Source organism: Anas acuta, chromosome 18 (genome assembly GCF_963932015.1).
Source record: "Anas acuta chromosome 18, bAnaAcu1.1, whole genome shotgun sequence".
In the NCBI taxonomy this organism is placed as follows: Eukaryota; Metazoa; Chordata; class Aves; order Anseriformes; family Anatidae; genus Anas; species Anas acuta.
Window position 1 is genome coordinate 3,000,335 of NC_088996.1, and position 23,330 is coordinate 3,023,664.

At 62.9% G+C, this 23,330-nt stretch overlaps 1 protein-coding gene across 6 annotated transcripts in view; it reads right to left on the reverse strand.

The window, feature by feature from the left end:
• ARHGAP44 (Rho GTPase activating protein 44) overlaps window positions 1-22,516 on the reverse strand; it is a 288,621-nt gene extending 266,105 nt beyond the window's left edge. For 2 of the 6 annotated variants that reach the window (XR_011088679.1, XM_068654662.1), the window contains exons 1-20: window positions 22,262-22,514; window positions 12,312-12,351; window positions 11,165-11,269; window positions 10,817-10,893; window positions 10,567-10,678; window positions 9,719-9,795; window positions 8,934-9,051; window positions 8,346-8,414; window positions 8,156-8,237; window positions 7,452-7,579; window positions 7,229-7,340; window positions 6,377-6,458; window positions 5,547-5,627; window positions 5,350-5,463; window positions 5,018-5,109; window positions 4,584-4,764; window positions 4,135-4,152; window positions 3,591-3,812; window positions 1,742-1,857; window positions 1,257-1,637 (exon numbers count right to left, since the gene is read on the reverse strand). Coding sequence is in view for 4 of the 6 variants with exons in the window: in XM_068654662.1 (XP_068510763.1) it covers window positions 1,257-1,637; window positions 1,742-1,857; window positions 3,591-3,812; window positions 4,135-4,152; window positions 4,584-4,764; window positions 5,018-5,109; window positions 5,350-5,463; window positions 5,547-5,627; window positions 6,377-6,458; window positions 7,229-7,340; window positions 7,452-7,579; window positions 8,156-8,237; window positions 8,346-8,414; window positions 8,934-9,051; window positions 9,719-9,795; window positions 10,567-10,678; window positions 10,817-10,893; window positions 11,165-11,269; window positions 12,312-12,351; window positions 22,262-22,314 (2,260 nt within the window). In the remaining 2 variants the exon portion in view is untranslated. Of the gene's footprint in view, window positions 1-1,256; window positions 1,638-1,741; window positions 1,858-2,166; window positions 2,560-3,590; window positions 3,813-4,134; window positions 4,153-4,583; window positions 4,765-5,017; window positions 5,110-5,349; window positions 5,464-5,546; window positions 5,628-6,376; window positions 6,459-7,228; window positions 7,341-7,451; window positions 7,580-8,155; window positions 8,238-8,345; window positions 8,415-8,933; window positions 9,052-9,718; window positions 9,796-10,566; window positions 10,679-10,816; window positions 10,894-11,164; window positions 11,270-12,311; window positions 12,352-22,261 lie in introns of all 6 variants that reach the window. The other 4 variants (XR_011088680.1, XM_068654665.1, XM_068654664.1 and 1 more) reach the window with 4 other exon arrangements.
• Window positions 22,517-23,330: the final 814 nt, after the last annotated feature.

A 23,330-nucleotide genomic window follows, 5' to 3' on the forward strand; every position in this document is an offset into this window, starting at 1 on the left:
GCCCGACCCCACTGCTGCATGGTCCCCCCCCGTCCCATCCCCTCCGTGCCACCGGGCACATCAAGGTGCTGCGTGTGGGGACACCCGGCTGCCAGCCACGCTGCGCCCCGCAGGACATGCAGTGCCCCTGGGGCACCGAGCTGTGCCAGCACCACGTCCCCAGGCTGTCCCCACTTCCAAAGTGTCCCCTGCGATGCCCAGGATGGGGAAATGCCATCCTGCCACCATGTCCTGCCACCCCTCGGGAGCCGAGCTGGGGACACCATTGGGTGCCCGCTGCCACTTCGCTTCTCCAGGGCCACGGGGCAGGAGGGAGCCAGCGGCACGAGGAAGCCAGAGCCAGGTGACAAAAGTGTCCTTGCTGGCAGGATGGGGCTGGGGGCGCGCTCTCACCTGCCCCATGCACCCACGGGTGGCAGTGGGGAGGGGGTGGCAGCGGGTGGCCCCTGGGGACAGCAGTGGTGGGGGACGGGGACAAAGAAACAGCGACAAGGTCAGGACACAGAGGACACAGCAGCAGAGCATTGGGGCACTGCCCAGGGACACTGCCACCCTCCTGGGGACACAGCCATCTTCTTGGGGACACTGCCACCTTCCACAGGGCATTGCCGCCTTCCTGGGGACACTGCCACTTTCATGAGGACACTGATCTTTCCGGGAACACTGCCACCTTCCCAGTGATGTCACAACCTTCCTGAGGGCAATGCCACCTTCCCAGGGACACTGCCACTTTTGTGGGGATATTGTCATCTTCCTGGGAACGCTGCCACCTTCCCAGAGACCCTGCCACCTTCCTGAGGACACTGCTACCATCCGAGAGACACTGGCACCTTCCTGAGGACCTTGTCACCTCCCCAGGGACCTTTCCACCTGCCTGATGACAGTCATCTTCCTGGGAACATTACCACCTTCACAAGGACATTACCACCTTCTTGAGGACACTGCCACCTTCCCAAGGACACTTCCACCATCCTGAGGACACTGCCACCTTCCTGGGGACACTGCCACCTTCCTGGGGACACTGCCACCTTCCCAGGAACATTACCACCTTCCTGAGGACACCGCCACCAAACCCCAGGCCACGAGCAGCCGTCCTGGTCCCTCTGCTCCACAGACGCAGCCGTGCCACCAGACCACAACCCCGGCTGCCCACGGGGTCCCAGCAGGGTCCCCAGGTGGGGTCCGTGCCCTGGACGGCTCCGAGCACCCCGGCGCAGCCCCGGCGCATCCTCAGCGTCCCGCAGCGGCTGGGTTACCTGTGGGCACGCTCTCCCCGGGGGCCACGGCGTCGAGCAGGGGGGGCTCCGCGGGCTGGGGGCTAGAGCCGGACGCGCTGGCCGTGGGGGGCTGCGGCGGCGGCAGCGAGGGCCTCTGCCTCGGCTTGGGGACGGGTCGAGATTTGGTTACAGAGCCGCCCAGGGGAGGAAGAGGAGGAGGAGGAGGAGACGGGGAAGGTGCGGCGGCTGGGGACAGCTGACCTGAGGCCAGGCAGTAGCCTTGCGGGTAAGCGAGTCCATAGGGCGCGGGGGTGCTCGGTGGGGTGGGGGACAGGCTGGCGGGGGACGGCTGGCCCGCCGGCGGCTCCGACGTGCCCCCCGAGGGCGCCTTGGGCGGGATGGGCGCCAGCTTCTTGGAGGCTGCGGGAGAGACGGACAAGGCGGACAGACAGACGGGCCGACGGACGGACGGCGGTCAGCGGGGCGAGGGGCGCGGGGAGGCGGGCGCGCCGCCGGGCACCCACCTTTGCGCAGGCTGCGGGGGCTCTGCTCGGCGGGGGACGGTGGCGCGGCCACTGCCTGCTGCCCGCTGCCCTTCTGCGGCCCGGAGACGGGGGAGAGCTCCTTGGGTTTTAAAGTGCTGGGGGGAAAGGGGGAAAAAAAAAAACAGCAGTGAGGTCCTGTCCGCCCCGGCACCCAGCGCCCCGGCACCCAGCACCCCGGCACCCAGCGCATCCCGGTGCGAGGCGGTGCCCAAAGGTGCCCAGCGCCGGGCTGGGGGGTGTTAAAATCTGATTTTGCTTTAATTGCAGCTTTTTAAAGCGATTTCTCGGCGCAGAAGCCATGCTGCAGGCAAGTCCCCACACGGCTCGCAGCCGTTCCCGGGGACGGTGGTGACACCGAGGCCACCACCCGTGGGGGGGCACCCAGGGGTGTGGGGGGCAGTTACCTGGCCAGGCTGGCTCCCACCGGCGTGCGGCCGCCCCCGGGGGCAGAGGGCAGCGTTCGGGGCCGGGGGGGGGGCAGGAGCAGGGGGGCAGCGATGGGGAGCGGGCAGTGCCACGGGGCCAGGGAGCGCTGCGGGGGCACCGGCAGGGAGCAGGGCTTGGGGCGAGCGTGGGGGGCGAGCAGAGGGTGAGGGGAGGAAGAGGAGCAGCGGGGGGGAGGAAGGCTGCGGCTGCAGCCCGGCCAGAGGCGCAGGGGTGCGGGGCTGAGCCCCAGGACGGGCTGTGCCCAGGGCAGGGGACGGGGCTGGGCACCGGGGGCCGGGGGACCCCGCTTGTCCTCGGGGCGGGGGGGGCTGTAGCAGCAATCCGACCAGGCAGGCGGCGCATCACCCGTGCTGCAAAATGTCCAAAAACAGCCACAGAACAGCAAAACGATAGAACGAGGAAATAAAAGACACGAGCAGAGGCATCGGCAGGGGAGGAAGCGAAAGCAGCAGTGAAACAGCGGCGGAGGGGGAGCGGGCACGGCCCCACTGAGCGCTCGGGGTGCTGCAGGAGAGGCCGACACCGAAATGAGGGGGGATTTGGGGAACAGCCCCTTCCCCGTGGCTGGAGAGGTGAGCTCCAGGCTCTGCATGGTCCCAGCCATGGAGCCATCTCTCAAGGAGCCCTTGGCACGTCCCCGTGGTTTGCGGTGCCATCGGTGGCACAGCTCGGCCGGCACCGCTCCTCCAGCCAGGGGAGGAGGAAGAGGAGGAGGAGGAGGAGGAGGGGGTGAAGGCAGCTCCAGCACGGGGGACACGGTGCCTTGGGAGCCAAGCACAGAGCAGAAGCAGGCTGGGCACAAACAGCACCAAAATACAGCAGCAGCAGGACAGTGGGGACCCGCCAGGCACCCGCCGTGCTGGGCGCAGCAGCAGGGGACCCCCACAGCCCCCCCGGAACAGGGCTGGGATGGCTCCGAGCCCAGCCCCAGGACCTGGCCCCTGGGCAGGATGAGCCCAGGGAATGCTGCAGGGAGGGTCCCACCTCCATGAGAACCCCACAGCACCCGTGGGTGCTCGGCCAGCCCTTGGCCACACAGCTCATGGCTGGGGGAAATCAGCCCTGTGGGGCAGTGGGAGAGGGAGGCTCCCTGTTTTGGGGCAGGAAGGTGTAATTTAGATATTTTCCTCTACTCGGTCCATGCGGGATGAAGCAGACACACAGACCTTGGGCTCCTTTAGGCTTTTGCTTTTGCCGCTGCAAGCCCAGCAGCTCCTTCCTTTGGGTTATCACCCAAATTCCAGCCCAGGATAACCACAGCTTGTTGCAGACCCCACGGGGGCACCACGGGGACGAGGAGCATCCTCTCCTCCCGCTCCCAGGGGGTGGCCGTGCCCGGGGAGGAATCACCATGGGTACAGGGGGCCGGGGGTGTCCTTACCTTGCCCGCTCGGCTGCGGGTGGGAAGCCGAAGCTGGTGGGAGGAGGAGAGGGGGTCGCCGAAATATCGGGCGCTTGCTCGGGGATGGGCGAGTGCGGTGTGGCGGGCAGCTCGGCGGGCGGCGCGGGGGGCTGCGTGGCCGGGGGGGTGGCGGACGCCTTGCGCCCCCCCGAGGTGCCTCTGCGGGCCACCCACGAGGTGTCCATCACCCTGACGCCCATGCTGGGGGGACAGAGACGGGTCCTCAGCACCCGCATGGTGGGACGGGACCGTGCTAGGGCCCCTGTGGGGCGCCCCCACCCCACGCAGCCGCCCCAACCCAGCTGGTGGCCAGGGCTCGGGGCCGGCTGCTGCAGCGGGGTCTGGGCCCCACAAACGCCTCTTCCACAGGGAAGCTGCTGGGAATGGACCTCCACGGCAACGGGGCAGCGGTGGCTTTGCAGGACAAGCTCGTGTCACCGGCCACGTCGCCCCTTGCCCCGATACCAGCAGGCACCAGCATCCTCCCAGCACCCTCCCAGTCCTGCCGCGGAGGACACCGTACCTTTGGATTTTCCTAAGGCTGCGTGGACAGAAACACACGGTTATTAGTGGAAAAGAAGCTAAAATGAGCCACACGGTGCAGTGCCTGCTGCTTGGAAAGGGAGCTGCGAGGCTGAGGGGCTTGGAGCGTGGGTGCAGGAGGGACATGGGGGGGACACCAGGTCGTGCTGGGGCTGGGGAAGCCCAGGGGATGGGGCTGGGACCTGGCTGTGGGTACACAGCACTGAGCAGGGCACAGGAGGTGACACGGGGAGAAGGATGCAGCCCCAGCCCCATGGCATGGGCCCGCCTGCACCCATCTCCAGCGGGGTTGGGGCTGGTGAGAAGCTCGGGCCTCATCCAGGCACCCCCAGCTCTCATCCCATGGACAGTAGGGTCCTCCCGTCCTGGGACCACCCGACCTCCACCAGTCTGCACCCTTGCTGTGACTCCCCCTGTGCCCAGCCCTACCCATCCTTCTTGTAAAACTCCAGCATCATGTTGTCCGTGGCCACGCTGAGCGGCCGCCGCGCCTGGTCGTGCTGCTTGCGGTCGGCGTGGTCCATGTCCGGGGAGGGCATGGAGCTGTAGTTGGCGTTGTGGTTCACGTGCATGGGGCTGCCGTAGTTCCCCGTGACGTTGAACTCGATGTCTGGGTGGCAAAGCGGGACGGGGACATCACAGCTCTGTCCCCCCAGGGCCAGGAGGGGCAGCTGGTCCCCGTGATGCCCATCCCGTCCCATCCCATCCCATCCCATCCCATCCCATCCCATCCCATCCCATCCCATCCCATCCCGTCCCATCCCATCCCGTCCCATCCCGTCCCATCCCATCCCATCCCATCCCATCCCATCCCATCCCATCCCATCCCATCCCATCCCATCCCACCCCGGGGCTCAGCCCACCTCCGGGGAAGAACCAGTCTGCGTGCTGGATGAGCGGCTCGATGATGCCCACGATCTGCAGGGAGACGGTCGTCATCATCTCGGTGATGTTCCTGCAACACAGCGGGCAGCGGCTCGGCGGCTGCCACCCCGCCACAGCCCGACCCCGCTCCCTGATGGGTTTTATCCGCCCCTCGCCCCTCCAGCAGCCCCTCGGGTCTCTCGCCCCTGCTCTGCAGCCCCTCCATGGGGAGCGGGTGCTGCCCTCATGCTGCGGGAGAAACCTTTCGTGCCCCAGGGCTGCGGCTTCAGCCCCCGTCACCCCCTCGCACGTGCCCCCCGCCGTACGCTACCCTTCTGCCTGCGGCCAGAGGAGGTTGGGGCCCAGCACGATGGCCACGTTGCTCGGCGTCATTTTGTTCATGTCCTGGTACTCAGTCAGCTTGGCCAGGAATTTAATCAGGTACCTGCAGGGGGGAGCCCAGGTGTGGGTGAGGCAGGGTGAGCCCTCCCCATGCCCGCGGTGGCTCCTCGGCCGCCCCATGCTCACCTGATGTTGTTGTAGTTGGCCTTGGGAAGCTTCTCGCAGGCGCTCCACAGGGCCTGAAGACGCTTCTCCTGCTCCGGGATGCTGCGGGAGGGGATTGGGGTGAGCACCCCGCAGACCCCGGCCCTACCACCCCACTGCGTGCGGCACGGGCACTGCACCGAGGGGGATGGTGCCCTTCACATTGGGGTGCTCGCTCCGAGCTTGTTCCTTTAGCAGCCCGAAACACCGCACGGATGGGTTTGTGCATTTAGAGCAGGAGGTCTGAGCGCCCTCGGGCAGGGTTTGCAGACCCAGCCAGGAACGGGAGCAGAGCTGGGAGGTGCTGGGAGAGCTGAGCCACCTCGGGCAGGGTGCTGTGCACCCCGGGGGACATCAGGGTTTGGTGACATCAAGGCCACTGGGTCATGCAACCCCCAAGGAGCATCACAGAGCCCTCAGACCCTGCAGGAAACACCCCACATGCTGGCAGCTGGTCAGAAACAACTCAAGAAGGAGCCCGCGCTGTGCTGGGTGTGTGGGAGCGTCGGACCTGGAGCCTGGGAGCTCCTGCACTGCTGCCCTGTGTGCTGCTGGCCGTCCGTGGGCCGTCAGCCTTCGTGCTCGGCCTCCTCACCCTCAGGGAACTGCCACGGGGCTACAATTTGCTTGTTTAGCCCCTCCTGAAACTCATTTGAAGCTGCTTTGTGGAAGACCCCCGGGCAGACCTCAGCAGATGCCAGCACCGGACCAGGGCTGGGGCAGAGGCGAGGCCAAGTACGGGGCTGGGGCTCTGGGGGGACACCCGCGGGGACAGCCACCAGCCCCAAGGCCACCTCCCGACCCGGACTCACTTGGAGGCCTGGATCCACTCCTCGTACAGCTCAAACGTCATCAGCGGCTCCGGCAGCTCGCGCAGGTAGGACTTGAGTGCTCCTGAAGCACACAGCGGGCACGGGGCTCACCACGGCTCACCGGGGCCACCTGCACCCCCCTGCTGGCAGCACTGCCCGGCGTGTGCCGCCTCCCCAGACCCGTTCGGTTCACTGGAGCCTCCTCGAACCCCAGCAGCTGCTGAACTTCCACCCCTTGCAGCTCCTCCCTCTCCCTTTCACCTCCAGCAGCCCCCTGCCTCTCCTTTTTGCCCAGCACCATGCCCCAAGCCCCCCCCTCAGCACATCTCTGAAGCTCGGTCGGTGGCTTCCCAACAGGGCACCAGCGCCCACACCCTGCAGCCAGCAGGAGCCAAGACAGGAGGGGAAAAGCTGACTCGCCTTTAAACCAAATTAATGCTCAATGACAGCCCAGCAGGCCGGGCTCTGCGTGCAGAGGGCATCTTGCATCACTGCAGAAGCAGCAGAGAGATGATGGAGAACTCAATTAGAGGGTGTGTGTGTGCAGCTCCCTGCCTGCTCTTGGCTCCTCTGGAGAATCTCAGGCTCAGCATAACCGTGGGGTTCATCCCTCGGCAGGGGCAGAGGGGAGGTGCGTGCACTTGGTGTCCAATTCAGGCTCAAAGCAAGCCTGAAACCAGCTCTTTGATGTGTTCAGTGCAGCACAAGCACCTTGCTGGCTCCTGCCCTCGGCAGCATCCCCCCCGTGCCCCAACGCAGGGCTTCCACATCGCCCAACACAGGCAAGCCCCCGACCAGCAGAAGATCAGGACCAGGGCACCCCAAAGCCACCAAATCCCGGGCGGTCCCCACCTGCGATGGCGTGCGGGTCGGCCGAGTACTCCTGCACGTCCACCACGCAGCAATCCAGGGCGGCCTTCAGCTTCTTCAGCTTGGAGGCAGAGGGAGCCACGCGGAACAGACCCTTGGCAGAGGACACAGGGAGTGTCGGTACCAAAGCACGGCCCCGAAACCTCCCCGGCCACTTGTCCCCATGCCACCAGAGGTGGCCAGGACGCTGCCCCCCAGCACCCACCTCCTCCTGCATGCCGCACTCCAGCAGCATGGTCACGCAGGCCTCCACGGGGAAGGCGATCTCCCGCCCGCTGACGGCCAGGTGCTCCTCCAGAGGCTTCCCAAAGGATGGCTTCTCCATCCACGCTTCTGCAATGGGCAGAGGGGTGATGGGGGACAGAGTGGGGGGCACCCCGTGTTCTCCTCACCCCCCCGGAGGAGAAGCTCGGGGATGGCAGCGGGTGTTTGGGTGTCGATGCAACACCACCACCCCGCATTTCTGTCCTGGGACACCCAGAGGTGGGTTTTAAAGGTGAAATCCAAGCAAAACATTTCCCAGCCACCACATTTCAAGGGGGCTGAATGATGCTTTCCGGGGGAGCAACGTCTCGCAAACATTTGCAGGCTTCTCCCTCTTCTTTTACCACAATTTGAGGACTCACTCCCTGCCCAACCGCAGCAGCACCTGGAGCACAGGGCGGCTGCTGGGCTGCCAGCACAGTGGCCGCAGGGGACAGGGACACTTCCCCAGCTCAGGGACAGGTGGGATGCAAAGAGGGGGAGCAGACAGAGGGTGCCCAGCTGCAAGCCAGGCACCACGCCACACGGTGACACCACAGCCTGTCTGCAAAGCCACGTACGGCTGCCGGCGTGACGCCGGGTGGTGGGCTCCGTGTCCCCAGTGTCACCCCCCTCGGGAGCGGGACGAGCCCCGCGTGCACTCACCCTGCTGGGCTTTTATCTGCGGCAGCACGTTCTGCAGAAGCGCCAGCGACTTCCTGTGGTACTCGGCCTGCACCTCGATCAGCTGGGGAGAGAGGGCACCGAGTGCGCGCGGTGCCGCCGGCGCGGTGGGGACGGGCACGGGGCAGCCACAGCGCGGGGACAAGGGGAGCGGCCGGCTCGCAGCGCTTACCGTCTGGAAGTAGTTTGCATAGTCGATTTCTTTGGCCACGAAGCTGTACATGTCAGCCGAGAGCTGGTCCTGTGGGGAGCACGGAGTTAGGAGCACGCCCGGTGCCGTGGCCACCACGACGGACAGCGCTGCCCGCCAGCCTTCCTCCCAGCGCTGAGCCCAGCTCGGCACGCTGCAGCGCCTGCTCGGGATGTGCCCGGGACCCCACATGCCCAGCAGTACAGCGGGGCTTTGCTTCCTGCTGCATTACAAACTCCTCCACTCTCCCACAGCCTTGCAAAAACCCCAGTTTGCTGTTTCGAGCTTCTCAGAACGATTTACACGGAAACCTCCCGGGCTGAACAGCACGGATCTGGCACAAACCGCACAAAAGTTTGCTCCTCGCTCACTGCATCGCTTCTCCCGTGCGAGCAGCTCCTCAGCTGCGTGTTTCTGCAGAGCAGCAGCACAGCTCGTGTGCCGCGGGCACTGCATCAGCGTGCACGTGGAGGTGTCCCCAAGCCGTGCTGTCCCTCCCGCTGTGCCCTGACGTCCCCACACCCCCACATGTCCCGGGGTGGCCCCAGGCCGAGCCCCCGCGAGCGGTACCCTGCAAATCTCCACTCGGTTTGCTGCCTCCTCCATCTCCTCCCTGAGAGCGTCGGCTTTGGCGCCCGACGGCTGCAGGTTGCTCGACAAACTCGATGACTTTGCGGACTGCTGCCACCTGCGGACAGCGGGCAGGGTGTCAGGAGGGGCAGGGACCACGCAGAGCCGCTGGGCAGCCCAGGGACCCCCTGCCAGCCCCGCTACAGCCCCCAGGGCTGAGCACCACAGAACGGGGTCCAGCCCGTGCTGGGATGCAGGAGCCGCCCCCAGCCCAAACGCTCCCTAGCTCCAATTTAGCAATTATTATTTTTCAAACGCTTGCAGACTGCCTCGGGCACAGCCCCAAGCGGGCTGTTCGAGTCACCTGGGACACGGGGTGACGCCAAGGGACATCCCACGTCCCCAGCTGGGCTCTGCCAGCCGAGCGCTGCTCTACAGCAGCAGGAGCAGCTGGCTCTTTGCCACCATGTACGAATTCAGCAAGATTGGGAGAACAGGAAAAAATAAAGATTTGGGCCAGAAAAAAATACATTTTTTCTTCCCTGCAGTGTGCATGCAAAGAAAAGGGATTTTGCAGAGAAAAGCAGAGCTATGGGATCACTGCAGAGCTTGGCTTAGAGGCACGGTGACACGGCCGGGCTGTGCCTTCCCATGGCTGCTGGCCGTGCAGTTTGCATCACCCCAGCTACCCAGGACCTGGGGATTTACAGAGCCAGGGGCAGCCCTGAAGCCCCTCGCAAGGAGTGACACCTGCCCAGCACAGGCAGCCCGGCTGCAGTTCCCACCTCGTCCTCGAGGAGTCCATGTCCAGCACCAGCTTTGCTAAATGCTTCCTCTGTTTTTGGATATTTGGGATTTCCACCTGCAGCAACACAGGGGAAGAGAGAAACACCTCGCTTAAATCACCGCAGCATTAGGAAGGCAGCGCAGCCCAGCCCTCCTCTGCTTCCCACCCGTGATGCTCACAGCCCCTCAACACCAACATGCAAGTGTGAAAACCCCATCCCCAAAAGAGGCATCCTTCGGCCAGTAAGTCCTCCTGCACCTGGATACCTGGCTTAAGGAAGACAAACTCTTCCCGGGATGTGCCAGCCATAGCAGCAAAGCCTGCCACGCACAGACAGCGTCTGCCAAGGGCTCTGCAGCGGCTGAAAGTCCCAAAGCTGCAGCCCGGCCCTGCTCTCCTGTCCTATCACCAGCAAGTCAATAAAGCTCTTCGTATTTCAGACGGGGGCGATAAAATCAGAATGGAGCCCATGACATTTTGGAAGACATAAAAGGGAAAGGAAAAAAAAAAAAAAGAAGAAGAAGCATTTGGCAAAATTAAAAAAACAGAAAGTTGGCAGCAGGAGGGAAACGGAGGAAAAAAAAAATCCCAGACAACAACCTCCCTTGTTTGGAGCTTGGAAACGTGTTTCAGAAATAAAAACGTTCAAGCCTCTGCCTTGAAGAAAGACAAAAGAGCAACAGCCAAGCGGGATGGAGGCTGAGCAGGGCAGGGAGCTGCCCCACGGCCGAGCTGGGGGCCGTGCAGACACCGCCTGTGCTGAGAGCAGGAGCCGGCACCCAGCACCCCTGGTGACCCCCAGATGCCACCGCCCGCTGTGCCCGGCTGCGTTTTGCCCAGCCCCACCTCAGCCAGCACGAAGAGCGGCTCGATGACGTCCCTCTCCACCTGCAGCTCGAACTGGATCAGCTCCTGCGCCAGCTTGTCCTCCGCCTCCCCGCACAGCCTCAGCATCTTCCTGCAAGGGGACGGCGAGGCTGGGGAGGGACGGCAGCGATCCCGGCCGGAGCCGTGGGGCATCCTGCTCTGGGGTCTGCGAGGCGAGGGGCAGGGATGGTGGACACCGAGGGGACGTGGTGGAGCTGCCACCTCTTACCCCAGCAGGGAGTCGTCACCCAGCACCGCTGAGCCCTCCATCAGGCACTGCGCCAGCGTCGTCAGCGGCAGCTTCTTCTGCAAAGGGAGCGCCCCGGTGCCATCAGGCTCCCCGTGGGACATCACGCTGTCCCCAGCCCCACGTGGCTACGGACACCCAGCCCCTCCTGCTGTCACCCGGCATGAGCTCTGCCCAGCACCTCACTTACACGGGTGCTTTATTCACATGTATACAACCCCTCTGCCCCACACACTCCTCCGTGTGCACCCACATGCGTCCGGCTAAAGGAAAGGAGGAAAGGGCTCCGCAGCCCACTCAGCACCCCCCGGGGAGCCTGGTGAACCTCACCGAGCGCTTGTCGGCATCCACGCCCTGCTGGCCCTGCAGACATGCCGTCAGCTTCTTGTGGGTGCTGTGGGAGACCTGCTTCACCAGCTCCAGACGCTTCTCCACCTGCGGACACAGCGGCACCCGTCACCGCCCCGTCCCTCCTCATCCTCACCCTGGTGCGGCCAAATCCATTTGTTAATCAAAGGGATTTTAATTGCTGGTGTGTCGGGCTGGGTGCAGACTCCTGGCTGTCCTCCGACACCCTGCTGTGCTAGGCAGAGGGTCAGTGGCCCTGGGGACAGGCATGGGGACAACAACGCTGCTGCGGCCAAGCGAGGGCAGGAGCTTTCTCTCCCCAGGAAAGCTTTGTTTGCACTGAACTGGCAGATACTCAACCCCAGGGCTGAAAATTGCCTGATTTGCCTCGGACTTGCTTAAACAGGGAAGTCCATCCAAAAGCTCAGCGAGATGAGTCACTAAATGTCAGCAAACAGGATCTGACGAAAAACGTAGCCGAGACCGTCGGGGAAAATGCGCAGCTAAGCATAAAGTGCAACATCTGGGAAAATAACCCGGAAAAACAAATAACCCCTGCCCTTGGGACACGGGGAGGTGCCGACAGGGCAGCAGGTCCTTCAGGGAGCAGAGATGGCAGGATAGGTACAGGACAGGCTGCTCTGCCTCGGTCGGGGCCCTGCACACCAGTTGTACAGATCTAAAAATCCATGTACGCCTCGAAAGATGGGGCACTCTGCGCAGGAGGAACGCAGGTGTGTGAGAAGGAGGCCCCCAAAAAGGGTCTGGGTTCCTGCTTCCCTTGAGACAACCCCTCCAAAGAAGGTGTTGCACCCACACAGAGCAGCTCGCCCCTTCTCCCCGCTGCACCTTCCTCCTCCCCAAAAGTCGCGACCGCCCCACACAGCACCGAGGCCCAGGCTGCGCGGTGCCAGCAGAGACCTGAGCATGCACGGAGAGACAGCAGGAACTAAAAATGAAGCCATGAGAAACACTGACCCGCACCGCCAGGCTGGGCAGCCCCCGTCCAGCCCCAAACCTCCCGTCCCTGTCCCCGTCTCGCACCCACCGCCCTGTGCCACTGCAGCACCCGCAGCCACCCCTGGGTGTCGGGGCTGTGGCTGCCCTCTTCAGGGCAGAGGCACTTTACCTGCAGAAGATCTTCACTCAAAACCTCCGTCTTCTCGGCCCTGCGAAAGCAGAAAGACAAAAATGAGTTGGTGAAGGGCCTGGCGCATGGCCGTGCTGGGCATGGTGGGATTTGCTCCTCCATCGGTCTGTACGGGGACTGGACTGCTTCATATTCCTGCTGGAGACTTGGTCAGTGGGAGCGAGGGCACCCTCAGCACCTTGCCCATGACACCGAGCTGTGTGGTGCAGCGACCCATAGGAACCCATAGGCTGCTGTCCTGGGGGGCCTGGGCAGGCTGCGAGGTGGGCCCATGAGGCCCCCATGAGGTTCAGCAAGGCCAAGGGCAAGGTGCTGCATTGGGCTGGGGCAATCCCAAGCACAAATCCAGGCTGGGCAAGGAATGGGCTGAGAGCAGCCCTGAGGAGTGGGACTGGGGGTATTGGGTGACGAGAAGCTCCAAATGCGATTGTCCCCTTCTGCTGTGCTCTCGTCAGGCCCCACCTGGGGCCCTGCGCTCAGCTCCAGGCCCCCAGCACAAGAAGGACGTGGAGCTGTGAGAAGGAGTCCAGAGAAGGCCACGAGGATGCTCAGAGGCTGGAGCACCTCTCCTGTGGGGACAGGCTGAGGGAGCCGGGGCTGTTCGGCCTGGGGAAGAGAAGGCTCCGGGGGTCACCTCACAGCGGCCTGCCCGTGCCTGAAGGGGGCTGCAGGAGGGCTGGGGAGGGACTCTGTGTCAGGGGTGTGGTGGTAGGACAGGGGGTAATGGCTTTAACTAAGAGAGGAGATTTAGATTAGATATGAGGAAGAAATTCTTCACTTACAGGGCGGTGAGGCCCTGGCACAGGCTGCCCCAGGAGCTGTGGGTGCCCCATCCCTGGCAGTGCCCAAGGCCAGGCTGGATGGGGCTGGGGGCAGGGGGGTTAAGGTCCCTTCCAACTAAAGCAAGCTGTGACTCCATGACTACGCACACATCAGTTTAAGGCTCTCTGGTCCATCAGCCCCGTGTGCAGCCCCTGCATGAGCCCCACCTGCTTTTTTTTTTTCCCAGTCATGGTTTCTGGTCAAAAAGCTTCTCCCCACCACATCCTAGACAAGCAAAGCCTGGAGCATCGCCACCACTGCCCAGGCTGTGCTGTGCAGCCAGAAACACAGCCCTGCTGCAGGGACCTGCAAATCCCCACGAGCAACCTGACCTCTTTGCGTGGGGCTGAGCACACAGGGGTGGTGCACAGCTGGCAGGATGAGCCCAGGGGTGTGAATCCAGCTTGCCTGGTTGTGCCAAGGCACAGGATGCTGCAGGACCTCACATCCAAGTTGCAGGACACTGCAGAACCCCATGTCTGAGCTCCAGGATGCTGCAAAACCCCAAACCCAAACTCCAGGACAATGCAGAACCTCACATCCGAGCTCCAGGACACTGCAGGAACCCACATCTGGCCCTAAACCATCCCTCCTGTGGATCACAGCAGCTATCACCACGCTGGAACAGGGCACGCATTTCCCCCCCCAGGCACCCTATCATTGCCCAGACACCCCAATGGGGTCTGAGCACCCTAAAATGCACAAAGCAGAAGGAGCAGCCCCCGTGCCCGGAAGGATGAGCCCCGGTGATGTGCTGGGCTCCTCTGGGGACGATGGATATTTTGCTGCAGAAAGGCCAATTGGCACAACTTACCTGCAAGGCTGAGAGAGCCCCTGCAAGCATCCACACTGCACTGGTAGGCAAGGAGACATGGTGAAGCCATTGCACACTGTAATGTTTATTCATAATCATAAAGGGCTTTTTTTTACAACTTTAATAAACCATTTCTTCTTTAAAAAAAGTTATCTGTGTCAAGATGCGCTTGGACAGAGAGTGGAATTTAGCTAAAATGTAAAGGTCAGTTGTCCTCTCAGGGTTTGTCACTGGTTAACGTGAGGCTGGAGCATGAAAGCAAATTGCTCTCATCCTTTGGCCTCCTTGAAAAAAAAAAAACAAAAAAAAACACACACAAAAAAAAAATACCCACCACCTAACTTGCCCAAGCTCTGTTTGCTTTTCAAAACCTAACATGATTTTCTCAGCCCTGAGAACCCAGCTACAGAAGTGCAGAGTTGAATAAGTGGAAATGCAGAATATGAAAGTGGAAACGAAGAATTTGAAAGTGGAAGTGAAGAGCACCGGGCAGAAAGTTCAAAAGCGGTGCCAGCGGCGCGGCCGCGGGCTTGCAGCCAGGGGCAGGACTTTGTCTGCAAGTTCATCGGCGAACACGCTGAGTTCAAAGCCTTTATGAAAATGTAAATGAACTTTGCTAAATCCAGCCTGCATAGGAAACTTGTTGTAGCGTCCAATTTAAGTCAGTTTATTTTTAAAGAGGCACAGAACCCGTTGGGTTTAATTAAAAAAAAATGGATTTAAACGTGCACATTACACCTCCTTGTGTTTGGCAAGCAATTGACCTGCTCTCCACCTGCCAGGTTACAGCCCCAGGGGCTCTGCTCCTCCCCGTGCTCCCTTGGCACACCTTCCTACTGCCCTTTCTGAAGCTTTCGTCCTGTTTTTGGGAGAGGGGGACACAAAAAGTCCGTGGGATGCAAAACTCCATTTATCAGTCATTTCTAGCAGTATTTGTGCTCTTTTAAGGCACCATGCTAAGACCTGTGCCCGCTCATGGATGGATGGAAATAGGTGAATGTGAAAAACCAAGGATTTTTACACCCAGTCATGGAGGTAGGTAAGAAATGCACCATGGACAAAACCGATTTTGGAGCCCCTCAGAACCAGACTTGCCTTTAAAAAAAAAAAAGGAAAAAAAAGGTGTTCAAGTGTTACTCCTCTTCCGCAAATCACCATTGCTAGCCCTTTTGGGCAGGATTGGAAATGGTGCAGAATTATCCTGGGCATGGAAGAAAGCAGCGAGAACCCAAAGTACCCCGTCAGAAACCAAACCACGCCGCGGCCATGCGCATCGGAGCCACTCAGCACCCCCATGGTGCTCCCCGACCTCACTGCTGGGAGCAGAATACTTTCAGCATCAAGCCTCTGCTATTTGGAAGCAGATATGGCATATGAAGCTAAACCTAGTCAGCGTCCTTGGAGGGGAAGGAGCAGGGATGCACGTGAGCACCGTGCACCCACAGCACCCGGGGTAGAAGCTGTGCCACCGCCCAGCATCGCTGCCGCCTGCTCTGCACCCCATCCCCGTGTCAGCTCCAGGGGAGATGGAGCAGCTGGTGATGGCCATGCAGTGGCTGTCACCACGGAGAAAATGGGTAAATAAAAATAGTGATGGTTTTTGTGTGCTTTCTCCTTTTTCTGGACAGCAAAATGGAGAGGTTTGCACACCCAGGCTGCCAGGACAGTCCCGCTCTGGCAGATCTCTCCCAGCCATCATGAAACACCCCGCGCTACGCTGCACGTGTGCAGGAAGCAGGAAACATTTCAAACAGGGTAACAAAATCTGGCCTTGCTCTGCTTTCAAGCACCTTTGCGGCACAGAAAAACCTCAGCGTCCTCACCATCCACCCCAACACAGGCACCCAGCACCAAGCCCACGGGACGTTTAATCAGGTCAGGGGGCCTCCAGCAAACAATCTGGCTTACAAAAGGGGCAGAAAAAAGGGCTGCAGAGTCTTAGAGGCATTCATGAGCAAACAGGAGCTCAGCGCTGCTCCAGGCGGAGCAAGTGGCACATCCCTAGGGGTGCTGCGTGGTTATCCCCAGCCCGTGCCGTGCACCCATGGGTGCTGCAGGAGCTGGGCTGGTTTTGCAGTGGGATGGGGACCCCACAAGGCTTCGTGGCCAAGCTACAGTCACCAGCAGTGGCACGGGCACTGCTGCGATGAGATGGCATTGCTCACAGCACTGGGAGTGCACTGGGCTGGGTACCACGTCAGGCGGGACAGATCCTGCACCGCCGAGCCTGGCCCCGCAGCCACCAGCAGGGAATTTCCCTCCAGCACAGACCCACAAGCCAGGGTCAGCCAAAATGGGCTGAAATCGCTCGGTTTTGGAGCGGGTGCAAGGTCCTGCAAACCACCGGGCTCTGCCGACTTCCTGCCACCAATCCTAAGGTTGTTCTTTCTTTTCCAGAAAGCTCAAAAAAAAAAACACACAACCTAAAACCAATTTTCTTCATTTCTGTGTTTGCTCCCACCGGCAGCACTCCAGAATCTGTAAATTATACCCGGGAGTGTGAGAACCGAGCAGCATCTCCAAATGCACATCCAACCAGAACAAGCCGTTCCAGATGGCCGTTCCACACGTAAAGATTATAAGGAAAAAAACCCAACGCCGTCCCACTCCCCAGCCATCCGATTGCATTGCAGCTCCGTGCCGGCAAAATCCCGTGCTCTATGTTGTGCTCCTACCACCTCAGCCCGAAGTTAACACGGGTTTAGGGGGGCTGGGGGCCTCTACCCTGCCACGTGGCATGCACTGCCTTGGATGATGGTTTTTGTTATCCCCCATGGGTTCCTCGGAAGCTGCAGCCCTACAGAAACTCCCCAACACCAAGAGAAGCCGGTCTGGGTTTCCCAGTGCTGGGAATCGTGCCTGGCAGCAGAAGGGATGCTCTCGTCTTCCAGCCAGACATCGTGTCCCCCCAGGAATGCCCCCAGCACCTCCAGCCAGCTCCTGGCCACCTCGCTTCTTGCCCAGGCGTTTCTGTCCCTGTGCCTGGTGACGTGGGTGCAGGCAGAGCAGGACAGGGACCCCCACACAGGGCAGGACCGCATCCAGCCCCAGCGGGCTGGTGACACCGTCCCCACTGCAAGCGTCACCCCCAGGACAGGGGCGCGGGGACCCTCTGGCCACGAGCCCACCCTTTTCCCTGCTGGGGTCCCACTCCCGTGAGCAGCCCCTGCCCCCTCACAGCAGGATGAGCCCCGGGCTCTCCATCCCGCAGCCCTGCACACAGCAGGGGGAGCACGGACACTGACAGCCAGAATAACCCCAGTGCCCCCAGCCCCAAAACCCCACTCATTGCATGCACCCTGCAGGCAGGCAGCCGGGATTAGTGGCTTTCTGTGCCTTCTTCCATCTTTCCACCAGGCAAAGGAGAGCACGCTCCTCCCCTTCCCCTTCAGATTCCCACCCCAGAGCTGTTTTTCTCAGCACAAATCCAGGCAATTATCAGCCTCGATCATCATCCAGACACTTGTGTCCCCGCAAACATCTGGGAGAAAGGGGACGATTAATACGTGGTGCTAAAAGCCAGCGAGGGGGGGATGCAGCCACTGTTTGGTCGGCGTTGGCTTCTGCGAGAAATAATCACTGCCAGTAGAAATCAACACCAATCAAGCAAATTAATTTGATTTAAACATAAATACTACATAATCCTCCAACATGAAATTGTGCCTTGACCTCGGGAGCTGCAGCGAGCTGTCTGCTTCCCCCGAGCATCCCGGCAGCACCCGGATTTCCACGCCGCAGCTGGACCGGGTGGCACAAACTTCCACCAGAACAGGGGCACGACGGCTTCCCCAAAACCACCCCTCATCTGCCAGGTCCCAGGGCTGAGCCCAGCCCTGCTGCTGCTGCCGTGGTGCTTGGAGGGATGTAGGAATGCTGCTGCCGGTCAGGTGATGCACGCTCACCCCAATACGTGCGTGTCCCTGTGTGCGGCACCCCCATGCACAGACATCGCGCCCCGCTGCCCCGCACCGCTCAGCACCACCACGGAACGAGCTTTTAGGACGAACAAAACACCCACCACAAGGAGCTCCATCTTTAATACAACCGTTTCAACCCCATTCAGGATTTAGCTGCGGTGTTCTCTCCCAGAGGGAGAATCGTCACCAAATTTCTGACCGGGTGCTCTGAGCGGCGCTGGCCGCACCGGGGGCCGGAGGGGTGCAGGACGCAGCTGGGGGGGCTGCTCCCTGCCCGCCGCGGGGGCTGCGGCTCCTGCCCCAAAACAGCCCGGCAGCCGGCCACAGCGAGGGGGAGGCAGGCTGCAGGTGGCCAAGGACTGACTCCCAAGGACGGCCGGGGCTCAGCTCCCCCTCCAGGAAGAAAAGGGCTGGGGACTGCTGGCACCGGGATGCCGGTGCACAAGGGGCTGAGAAAAGGCAACCCACGGCCAGCAGCCGTGTCCCAAAAAGCACGGAGATGACCCAGCCCTCGCAAAGCATCCTCAGAGCAGGGCTGAGCACCTCTGCTCCCTGTGCCGAGCCCTGCACCTCCTCGTGCACCTTTGGGTGCCGGCACCCATGGGGTAATTCAGGTCCTGACCCCCAGAGCCCTGACCTGCCCCATTTCACTGAGCTTAGAGGCTCACAAAATGCAGCAAGCACCACGAGGACACCACGCTCGAGGCGGTGACGCTGCCGTGGATGCCCCGGGCCCCTGAGCTGTGTTCAGCCGGCAGCAGCCCCGGCTCGGCTCCAGGAGCGCAGAGGCAGGGGTCTGGCACGGGCAGCACCAGCACCGTGACAGCGGGGCCCCAGCACCTGCAAACGGCTCCAGTGCGAGCTGAGGACACGCGGTCCCGCAGACTGATGGAGGGGGAGCTCTGCTCAAGGCATTCGCCTTTGCACCCCGATTTGGGGCAGCTTGTGGAGCCCCCAGCCCTTCCCAGCTGCTCCTCCAGCCCCACATCTGCCCACACCGAGGTTCTGTGAACCTGGGGCAGCCACGGGGACGTTGGTTATTGCCCATTCCTGCTCATCCCTTCCATGCTCTCAAACACCTCGTGAGCCCCCCAAACTCACTGGGAACACTTCTGCCAGCCCCAGGGTCTCAGGGAGCCGACGGGAGGGCCGGTGATTTATGTGCAATTTGGGGACAAAACATTCAGACTGCTCCATTAATATTTCATCACTCCATTTGTCAGCGCTGCCGGCTTAGGAGGAGGATAAAAATATCCGCCCGCCTGCCTTCGCTCGCAGCTGGCACCTCCCTTCTCCCGCTGCCGCGCAGCTCCCGAGCCCCGCGAGCCCAGGGCCGTGATTCCGAACGGCCACGGAGGGGGGGCCGCAGGCACCAGGGCCCCACACCCCGTGCGTGCAACCCAGATACCCGAAGCTCGTCGCTGCCTCCTGCAAATCCCACGGGAAAACCCCTGGCGGCGCGGCGCATCCCCGCGCCCTCCGTCCTTATTTCCTGCAAGGCCGCAGGCAGAGCAAAGCCTTCTGTACCGGAGGCCTCTGGGTTTAAGCGGGGACATCCCGGTGCTTAAGGGAAAGCGACAGCTCCAGGAACCGTGCGCGAGCCTGCAGCACCCCAGGCAGCCCCGCGCTGCGCCCCAAAGCACCACCGCGGTCCCCGGACACCCAGGACACCCAGGACACACACCCTGGGTCCCCTTCCCCCCTCCCCCCCCGCATCCATCGAGCACGTTCCCAGTCGCCTGCTGTGCCTTCAGGGACCTCGAAGTGTCACTTCGCATGAGGCTGCAGCTGCCCGTTTTCTCCCTGGCGCGGCGAAGGCAGCGCTCAGACATTCTGGAAAGCCGACGAATTTCTGCTCTGGGAACAGCCCCGGGGCGAGCTCCCGATGGCCTCGGTGGCCCCACGCATGCAATGGGGAAAGAGAGAAATAACCCAGAAACGTGGCACTTTGCAGGCAGCATCTTCAAGGTGTTTTACAGCCTCTTACTGATTTCCCTTCCCTCTTTTTGCCCCATGGAGGTAAATACCACGCGCCTCGCAGCCAGGCTACGCAGTTCTCCCGAAGGTCGGGCACCAAGCGCGTGTCAGAGCTGGGACAAGCGTTCCCAGACCTCCGACTCTCCTTAACCACCAAAGCAGGGATTCCTGTGACATCACGCGCTTATTTTTGTGATGCTGCTGGGAAAAGGTGCTGCGAGGAACCATCCGTGGCCGCCCCAGCTCCCAGGAAGCCGGAGGGCGCAGTGGGGTCGGGATGCAGGAGGGGGCAGCAGGAGGGGGCAGCGCCCTGGCCAAGTGGCCGTCTCCTTCCTCGCTGCTGCCCTCTCTCCTTGCCCTTCCCCTTCTTCTATTGAGTTAAACAACCAAAATAAAGGAGTAAAGGGCACAGCACAGCCCGCCGGCTCCCATCCATCCCACCTACTTCCAAGCCCTGAGGTGCCGGGGAAGGGATGAGCCCTGGTCCCGCAGGGCAGCGCCGCACCTCTGGGTGCTGCTGCTCCCTGGAGGGGGCACAGGGGGGGAGTTCCTGGTTTTATTTGACTTGCGTTAGAGCAAGCCAATTCAAATTAGCGTAAGTCAATTAAAAGGCGCATTGTTCAGGTGTTGGACAGGTGAGGTGATGAAGGGGACGAGCCAGGGGGTGGCAGGGCAGAAAAGCCTTGTGGCTGTGCCCAACAGAGCCCAAGCCATCCGTCACCACCACAGCGACGTCCTTGGGGGGGCTGCAGCCCCCAGACACCCCCCCAGGCACACCCCATGGCAGGGGGATGTGGCCATGGGATGGCACCGCTGGGCCCCTGTCCCCTGTCCCCTGCACAGCGCACACATGGGGGGCACGGCCACCCCCACAGGGGGCTTGCTGGAAGGATTGGGGACCCTCTCCACCACCTTCTTTGTGCCCCCCCGGTATTCTCCCCTGTGCAACTTGAGGGACAACCCCCCCAGTACAGCGGAGCCCCCAGCGCAGGCTGCTCCAGCACCAGTCCAGGATTCAGCCCAGTGGTCTCCAGCCCCGTCCTCGGCAAGGACTTGCAGGGGACGGTGGCCCTGCAGCCGTGGACCTGACCCTCTGAGCTGCCGGTCACAAGACAGCCGAGCTGCAGCCGGGCACGGAGGGCTTCCTGACCGATCCGCCTGCTGAGCAGCCCCTGCACGAGCAAGAGCACCAAAAACCCAGGAGCAGGGCTGGCTGCCTCTGAGCGCCGTGCAGCACCACGCCGAGGACAAACCACCCCTGCTCACGTCTGCAACGGCCCGAGCTGCAAATCCTTGTCCCTGCCGAGGACATCCCGGGGACAACGAGCTGGGATCACGCAGCCCCCTCGCTCCTGCCCGCCTCACCTGCCGCGAGCATCCCCAAACCCGCCAGCACCCGGAGCGCTGCGCCCGCCTGCACCGACCCTGGGGCCACCGGGCAGCGGGGAAGGAAGGATGCTCGGACACCATTTTGAAGGTGTGCGTGAGCTCGCAGCACCACGCACAGCCCCTGGCCCGCTCCCCGCTCCTCCCCGGTGCACCCGACCCGAGGGGCTCCGGGGCCCAGCCGGGGCTGCACGGCGTGGGGCTGCGCAGGACGAGGAGTGGGGCTCAGGACCCTCGCGCCCGCACCTACCGGGTCCTGGCTGAGGGCACCCACCCGTGGCTCGTGGCCCTGAGGAGGAGGAGGAGGGATGGATGGAGAGATGGAGGGAGGGATGGAGGAATGGAAGGAAGGATGGAGGGAGGGAGGAAGGGAGTGAGGGAGGGATGGAGAGATGGAGGGAAGGATGGATGGAAGGATGGAGGGAGGGAAGGAGGAACGGAAGGAAGGATGGAGGAAAAGAGGGATGGAGAGATGGATGGAGGGATGTAGGGAAGGATGGAGAGATGTAGGGACGTAGGGAAGGAGGGATGGAAGGAGGGAGGGACAGATGGCAGGAGGAAAGGATGGATGGAAGGATGGGGACAGGACCAGGCTGGCAGCCCCCAAGGAGCCCAGCCCGTCACGCAGCTGTCACCCCCCCCCCGGCGCCGCGCTGGAGTCAGAAAAGGAAAAAAAAAATAAATCAATCCCTCCCCAGCCCCCCCCCTCTCCCCGCACCGCTGCAAAATCTCGGGGAATTACACAACCACCGCCCGCACGGCCACGGGCCCGGCGCGCACCGCAGCCCCCTGACACCCGCGGTGCCCCCCCCGCAGGCACCCAACGCGCCCCCCCCGCACCCCTCCGGCCCCAGACAGGGCGGGCTGGGGGGGGGCACCCATGGGTGCTGCTTGGGGGGGGAGGGGTCAGGCTGCGGCAGCGGGGCTGGGGGGGGTCCCCGCGGCTCGGGGTGGGCGGGGAGGGTGCGGGCAGTGGGGGGGGGGGGCTGCGGGGGGGCCGGTGCGGTGCCCACCTGCCCACGGTCTGGTTGGCGAGCTGGCGCATGCGGTTGAATTGCTTCTTCATGGTGCCGGCGGCGCGGGCGCCCCTTTACGCGGCCGCGGAAGCCCGGGGGGGCGAGGACCGCTTCCACCGCCCCTCCCGCATCCTCGCCCGGCCGAACCGAGCCGTGCCGGGCCGTGCCCAGCCCAACGGAGCCGTGCCGAGCCCAGCCGGCCCCTGCGCGGCTCCGCGCCTCCGCCTGCGCGGGGCCCCCCCGCGCTGCGCCGCCCCCGCCGCGGCGGAGCTGGGAAATGTAGTCCCGGCGGGGGGAGCTGGGGAGGGGGCTGCGACCCTCCCCACCCCCCAGGCATCTTTCTTTCAGCCCTCCCCGTGGACCCCCGGCATCCCTACGGCATCCTCTTGCAGCCCTCCGGCAGGCTGCCAGGCAGCTCCCCCCCCCCCCCGCGGTCCCCAGCACCGCCTGGTATCGCCCAGCACACTCTACAACCCCCCCCCGAGACCCCCAGCATCCCCCCAGCATCCCTCAGTATCCCTCAGCATCCCCCCAGCATCCCCCAGCACCCCCAACATACCCCCAACATCCCTCAGCATCCCCCCAGTATCCCCCACATCCCCCAGCATCCCCCCAGCATCCCCCAACATCCCCCAGCATCCCCCCAGCATCCCCACAACATCCCCCCAGCATCCTTCCAGTGACCCCCTGCATCCCCCCAGCACCCCCAGCATCCCTCAGCATCCCTCCAGCACCCCTCCAGCACCCCCACAACATCCCCACAGCATCCCCCATACCCCCCCACCATAGCTCCAGCATCCCCCCACAACCCTCCTCATCCCTCCAGCACCCTCTGGCACCCTCCAGCATCCCCCCAGCACCCCCCGTTGCCGCTGTCTGGAGCCCCCTGGGGTTGGGGTGCTGGAGGAGCACCAGGGCTGATGTTCCCACCCCTGCACTGCTCGGGGGGAGCTGCAGCAGGAGCCTCTCTGCACCCCGGGCACGGCTGCGGTGCCTTTTTCACCCAGGACACAGCCGGGGGGGCCAGGACACCATGAGGTCCTGCTGCTCCGGGGGCTGGGGGGCG